Source organism: Octodon degus, unplaced genomic scaffold (genome assembly GCF_000260255.1).
Source record: "Octodon degus isolate 3935 unplaced genomic scaffold, OctDeg1.0 scaffold00112, whole genome shotgun sequence".
In the NCBI taxonomy this organism is placed as follows: Eukaryota; Metazoa; Chordata; class Mammalia; order Rodentia; family Octodontidae; genus Octodon; species Octodon degus.
This window is the reverse complement of record NW_004524688.1, coordinates 5052294-5059021: the sequence shown is the minus strand read 5'-3', so window position 1 is coordinate 5059021 and position 6728 is coordinate 5052294. Positions and strand designations below refer to the sequence as shown.

Genomic DNA, 6728 nt, shown 5'->3' with positions numbered 1-6728 from the left:
AGTGCTACAGAAATCGCTACACTGTTATTTTTCACAATCTACACAGGCTACTTCACTGTTTCAGCCTAGAAAGGCAGGGCAGGCAGAAGGCAATGCCGTGTACCACTCCTTGTCTCTAACATTTTCAATCAGCAATAAAATGGTATCTTACGAAGAACTCAAGCCAGATGTGGTGGCACAGGCCCAGAATCCTAGCACTCTGGAGGCTAAGGGAGGACTGCTGACTTCAAGGGCCCCTTACTTTGTTCAAGCAAATTCAAGGACAGCCTAAACTACAGTGAGGCCCTGTCTCAAAGAGAAGACAGAAGAAAGAAAAGGACCACTACGAATCCAATCTGCGGAGCGAGACCCTGTCCTAAATAAAACAACAACAACAACAACAACAACACCCTGAAATCAGGTTCCACTCCCAGAACCCTGTCCATCAAAGAGACCTTGAACTTACTGGCACATTCAAGGATACACTCCAATAATTTTGGAAGACATGGACGTCTTAGCAGCATTAATCAGGCAATCTCTTCCAAGTTCATCTGTGTTAATAATTAGGTTTTCACTGATATAGCGCACTGCTTCCCTGTTTATAAAGTGTGGAGAGAAAAATGCTTTAAGGCTGCTACTCAAACCTTTTGCCTCTGTCACGCTGCACGTGGTGTCAAATGCTACAGGAACTGCTTTTCTGTCTGGCCATTTCATATAGGAGGAGGACACTGAAAAACCCTCCCTCTTCAGATCATGGCAACTTTACTCTATCCCACAAGCATAGCCACTAAAATCTACTACAGGAGAAAACGTGGTAGTCAAATGGGAAAGATACTGGCCCAAGTTCTTACCTCAAATGTTACCATGTGAATGCTAAAACACAACCTGCCCAAATTAAGATGTGGTCATTGATCAAGGCTTAGGAGCCACACAGTTCACATATATTACAGCCGATAAAATTTAGCTTACACACAAACAAAGAATCTTACTTGCAAGCAAGCCGATAGCCACTAATAACTGATGTGGGATGAATTTTCTGTTTGACAAGTTCGTCTGCGTTTTTCAGAAGTTCTGCTGCAATGATAACCTGTTGAAAAAAATTCACAGGTATAAATATGCCTGACACTCAATCTGTACAATGTGCACAGTACCAACATGAAAGATCATTATTAATGAGACTGGTGATAAAAGTAAGAATTAAAAATAGTACTAAGAGGGGCCAGGGAGATGGCTCAGTAGAATAAGTGCTTGCCTGGCAAGCGTAAGGGCCTGAGGTCATTCCCTGGTTCCACCAAAAAAAAAAAAAAAAAGTGCTAAGAGCGTATATACCTACGAACAATACTAGAGAAACAAACAAACAACTAGGACTAGTTCTACAATACACCAGAACACATCCATTATCAGTAGCAAGTATACATTTAGAAGAAGCTACACTCCTATTGGTGTGATTTGTACTATTACAGGGTTTTAGTTTAAAAATCCTTCTTGTAAGGATTACTAAGAAGTATTTGTTAAAACTTAAAATCTTGTGAGCTTCTCTTGTAAAAACTTATTTGGTACACTTGCTACACAGCTCTGACTTGCAGTGACCCTTCTTTCTCAGCCTCCCCAGTGCTGGGCTTGTAGGTGTGCGTCATCATGCCCATGTCCAGGTTCCAGGGCCAGCTCAGCACGTGGTACTGGGGATTGAACTCTGGTCCTTGTGCTTGCCAGGCAGGAGCTTAAGACTGCTGAGTTATCTCTCTGGCCCTATTTGTTCTTATGTGTATCACGTCATGAAGGAGTAAGCTTTCTTCTAGTCCAATTCTGAGGTCCTGAGATTGCCTCTCAGCATTTAAAATATTAAAATACTTAGCTACTTTTAAAAGCTTTGAGATTTTCTCCCTTAGGTATGTAAAGGTTTCACAAATTTCTGTCTTAGATGGTAATAAAAGTTCAGAAATTATTAAAAATATCCTTTTCTGAAATTTGAAATCATAATGAGACACTAAGAAGCCCCCCAAACTGGTGAAATCCTAATTTTGAAATGAGGATACTATTACATTAGCTGAAATTTTTTTCCTACTCTAATTGTACAAATTAGGTATAAACACACATTTTCAAATTTTCCTTATGAATTTTTACCTGCTGAGTAGTTAACATTTTCCTTTTTAAATCACTCAATTTAGGGCCGGCGAGATAGCTGAGCCGCCTAAAGCACCTGCTTGGGCAAGCTCAGGCATGTGCACAGGGACAGTGGCTCAATCCTGGCACCACATACCATGCCAGCCCCGCCCCTAGGGTTGGCTGAGCTGGCCAAATAAATAAATAAAATAAAAACTTAAAAAAAAAACAAAAAAACAACTCAGTTTATTTCAGACCCAGAGCAAATGACTAAATTTTGGCTATGACATTGACAAAATGCACGGTCCCACCTACCACTGAGGTCGTTCCATCTCCAACTTCTTTGTCTTGCAGATCCGCCAGCTCACAAAGAACTTTGGCTGCAGGATGTTCTACCTCCAGCAACTTCAGGATGGTGGCACCATCATTAGTAATGGTTACATCCTAGGAAAAGACAGTAAACAGCGGTAACATCAATTACCTATAGGAACAAGGTACCCCTAAGTCAATACAGTCTCACTACAATGAAAATTCAATGTTAACACTCACCTCCTAATATGGGGACTCAGAAAAGCAAGTAATTGACAGAGCAAAAACAGTGGACAAAATGACAAACTATACTCACACCAATGTCATCTACCAACATTTTATCCAAGCCAACTGGACCAAGTGAACTTTTTACGATATTTGCAATAGAAGCTGCAGCCATAACTGTAGATAATCCATGGAAAAACAGAAAAGAAAGAAAATTAGTAAACCTTACTGTTCTAAAGTTCATTCATTTCCTTTTTGCGGAACGGGGGATTAAACTCTGGCCCTTAAGCTTGCCAGGCAAGCGTTTATTCTACTGAGCCATCTCCCCGGCCCCTATAGTGCGTTACTGAAAAAACACGAATATTTTCAGAGTTTAGTTTACTGCCTCAGAAAACGACACAATTAATCAACAGTTACAATATTGTGCTATCCCTTGGAGGATAGTAGTCATCAACCTTCCCCTGAAGACTAGCATTTTTTTTGTAAAGGTACTGGGGGTTGAATCCGGGTTCCTGTGCAAGGAGTCTACAACTGAAAAACATACCTAGCCCTTTAACTCTTTTAAATTGCCCACCCTGGCCTTGAACTTCCCACCCTCGGCTGGCAGGTTTTAAAAAAATCCTCAACACAACCCCATTTTTAAAGATGAAAACCCAGTAGTCCTAAAATAAAGGTGCTAAACGTTATTTAAATTCATTCAAGGAAAAAAGAATTTATCAAAAAAAAAAAAAAAAAAAAAGTCCCGATAGCTCCTCACGACTGATTTGGTAATTCTTATTAGTGTTTGCTAGGATAAATACGTCTTGCTACCACTAGTATACAATCCAGCATTTCTGTAACTTATTTCACTGCAAGAGGCCATCAATGGCAGGTTGTGGACAAAAACGATCTGAGTGACCACAGGGGCGGCGACATCCACAGTGGGTCACAACCAGATGGAAGAGTGCACGTCCCCTAAGTTCTAGAGGCCTCTGCCCTCGCGGGAACTTTGCAGGGGAACGCAAAGCTTTTCCGGCCGAGAGCTCAGGAGGCCGCCCGCAGCCCGGGAGGGAGGCCGCCCCGGGACGCGATCTGCGGGTGTGGCTCGCACGTGTCGAGGCGAGCGCTCGCTTTCCGGCCTCGGGCGCCGTCTCCACGCCGGTCCCGGCGCCCGCGCTCCCCCACGGGAGGTTCTCCAGACGCACTGCGCCCACGGGCAGGGCCGGGGTGGCCCGCCACGGCCACGGGAGGACAAAGGCCAGGGCGAAACTTTTTACGGGCCCTTTTTGCTCTGAGAGACGTTGAACAAAACGATACAGGGCCCTGTCCGCCTTACCGTTCTGAGAGCGGATCGCTTCCCCGGTGCTGCGGTCCCCGAACACGGACAAAGGGCCCTCCATCTTCGCGGCGAGGTTGCGCGCAATTTCACTCCGCCGGAGGCAACCACGACCTCCGCCCACGAGCCGCAACGCCGAGCCTAACGAAGCGGCCAGGCGATCAGGCCAGAGCGGAGCCCTGAAGGCTGCTGGGTAATAGCACCTCCCACTTCTCCCGCCGCTGCCCGGCCGCGAGGCACGGCGGGAAGGAGGGGAGGGTGACAGACCCAGGAAAATTGCCGGAAAGGAGGAACCCTAAAATGGCCGGCCCTATCTAGCGGTCCAATGGGACCGCAGAGGAGAAGGGCGCCAAAGAGGAGACCGGAAATTAGGAGATTTGGACCACCCGCGGAAGGAAGTACTTGCTGACTTCTGCCCACAGGCGACTTTTGCGCGTGCGCCTTTTAAGTTTCTAGTGTGTTCTAGAAAAAGTGACCAGTGGGCGGAATTAATAGTTGGAATTTATTGGGTTAAGGTGTCAGCTCCCTTAAGTGCTTGTTCGGGGAGGATGAAGCTGTTAGGCTCGGCTTTGTTCCAGGGCGCACAAGGGTCTGCGCGTGGCTAGGACCAGGGAAGGATGGGGAGTGCAAGTTTTCAGCTAATTGAAATCAACTGGGGCTGGTGAGATGGCTCAGTGGTCTAAAGCGCCTACTTAGAACAAGCTTAGCAAAGTACACGGACCAGGGTTCAATCCCCCAGCACCACATGCCAGCCAGACCCGCCCCCTGGTGGGCTGAGCTGGCCACAGACACAGACACATATAAATTAAAAAAAAAAGAAAACAACTGCATTTGGCTCTGCTCCTTTTGCTCCCATGGGTAGACCCGGTAGGGTCTGATCTGAAGCTTTGCGACTTCAGGACCGAAACTGGTCAGAGAACGAGAAGGGCTGCGCGCTGGAGAGCCTGGAATCAGCCGTGACCTTCCGGGGCTACCTCTCTAGGAGGGCGGGTGATTGGCCGGCGTGCGTGTTGACGTAAGCGGTGATTGGCGCAGCGGCGTGACGGATTGCCCCTGTGGCCACTCAGCTGCGGAGAGTTGTGGCTTTGCTGGTCCGCGGCGGTCTGTGGCTCTCTCGCCCTCTAGTATGGCTGGGGCCGGTTAACTGGGCTGCGGTCGCGAAGAGAAGGCAGGCTTCCCGTGCTTTCGCTGTCATCCTCTCAACGATGGAGCTTCTGTCACGGTTCTGCAATTTGCCGATTCGCAGGAACTCGGGCTATTTATCTCATTCTCAGCGTACACTACCGTGCCTGCACAGTAAGTGGATTTTACAATTGCGCTTAGGTTGAACCCAGAACCTTGGCACTGAGCTCCATCCCCAGCCTTTCACCCCCTTTTATTTTGAGACAAGGTGTTGCCCAGGCTGGCTTGAACTTGTCATTTTCCTGTGCCAGCCTCTGCTGAGATTACAGGTGTGCACCACTAGGCCTGGCTTTTGGAAATACTTTTTAAAAAGTAGACATGGGGAAAGTAAATAGGCTAGCAGCACGTGCTGACTGTAGCAGGGGGTGATGTATCAGGTCTGTGGCGACAGCTTACATTTCGCCCTCCTTTCAAATTCCAAGCTTCGAGCCGCGGAGATAGCTCAGTAGAATAAGCAATTGCCTGGCAAGTGCAAGGTCTTGAGTTCAATCCCTGGTACGGCAAAGAAAGAAAGAATTTCTGCCACACACGCACACACACGCACACACACACACACACAGCAAAGTCCAAGCATCCGTTTCTGTTCTGTTTTTTCTTTTAAGGATTTGTCTGAATGTTTCTATTTCTTAGAGTGTAGGCTCGCGGCTCTCTCAACCAGCTCCACGCCAGCGGTGAAGCCGAAAACAGAGCCTGTGGAAAATGAAGCTGTTGCCCCAGAGTTCACCAACCGAAACCCTCGGAATCTGGAGCTGTTAGGTGTAGCCAGGAAAGAGCGGGGTTGGGGGACCGTGTGGCCGTCCCGAGAATTCTGGCACAGGTAATTAAGTCTCCTAGTGATTGACCACGCTACATGCATTGTAGATTATTTCTCCAGTTCACTCGCCGACAGTGTCGGGTTTGCCTGGGCTTCTCTCACACGGAATGCTGACAATGTGGTGAGTAGTGGTAGCACTGGCAGATGGAGAAAGCCTAAAAGATACATAACGTCAGAGTAGGAGACTGGTTGTATACTGAGGATTGTAGGAAAGGTGATATTTATCTATCTATCTATCTATCTATCTATCTATCTATCTATCTATCTCATACAGGGTCTTGCTAGGGCAGCTTGGACTTGTAGCGATTCTCCTGTCTCAGCCTCCCCAGTGCTGGGATTACAGGCATGTGTCACCACGCCTGGTCTTCGTGGCTGACGCAGTTTGTAGTGCCAGGGATTGAACCCCGGTCCCTGCGCTTGCCTAGGCAGGCGCTTAGTCCACTGAGCCATCTCGCCAGCCCGTAAAACTATATTCTGAAAAAAGTACAATTTTCGCCATTTTTGAGAAGTGGATTAAGGCTAAGGGAGATATGATTAGTAAGTTCTAAAAGTAAGATTCAGGGCCGGGGAGATGGCTCAGTAGAATAAGCGCTTGCCTGGCAAGCACAAGGGCATGAGTTCAATCCCTGGTTCCTCAAAAAAAAATAAATAAATAAAAAAAATAAAAAGTAAGATTCAAATCTATTTTATAGGATCTTACCGTCAGGACCCTAAATTATCATCATTGTGCTGTAGCTTAGTGAAGGTATTTTGTCTCCTGCTTATTTCCTTAGTGGAGATTTAAAGTAGCATAGAAAGGAG

General features: G+C 46.8%; 2 protein-coding genes and 1 non-coding gene across 4 annotated transcripts in view; 1 reads left to right on the top strand and 2 right to left on the bottom strand.

The window, feature by feature from the left end:
• The window catches only part of Tcp1 (t-complex 1), a 30426-nt gene that overhangs the window by 10692 nt on the left and 13006 nt on the right, over positions 1-6728 (bottom strand). Inside the window, exons 2-5 of the mRNA XM_023699286.1 lie at positions 3932-4023; positions 2708-2793; positions 2398-2526; positions 969-1066 (exon numbers count right to left, since the gene is read on the bottom strand). Of these exons, the coding sequence (XP_023555054.1) occupies positions 969-1066; positions 2398-2526; positions 2708-2793; positions 3932-3995 (377 nt within the window). The 5' untranslated portion in view covers positions 3996-4023. The remainder of the gene's footprint in view (positions 1-968; positions 1067-2397; positions 2527-2707; positions 2794-3931; positions 4024-6728) is intronic.
• Positions 671-809, bottom strand: LOC111812105. The gene has a single exon (XR_002817697.1). It is a non-coding gene; the product is annotated as a small nucleolar RNA SNORA29 (small nucleolar RNA).
• The window catches only part of Mrpl18 (mitochondrial ribosomal protein L18), a 6004-nt gene continuing 4032 nt past the window's right edge, over positions 4757-6728 (top strand). Inside the window, exons 1-2 of one of the 2 annotated variants that reach the window (XM_023699287.1) lie at positions 4757-5227; positions 5744-5930. In XM_023699287.1, coding sequence (XP_023555055.1) covers positions 5137-5227; positions 5744-5930 — 278 coding nt within the window. In that variant the 5' untranslated portion in view covers positions 4757-5136. The remainder of the gene's footprint in view (positions 5228-5743; positions 5931-6728) is intronic. The other variant, XM_004639534.2, reaches the window with a different exon arrangement.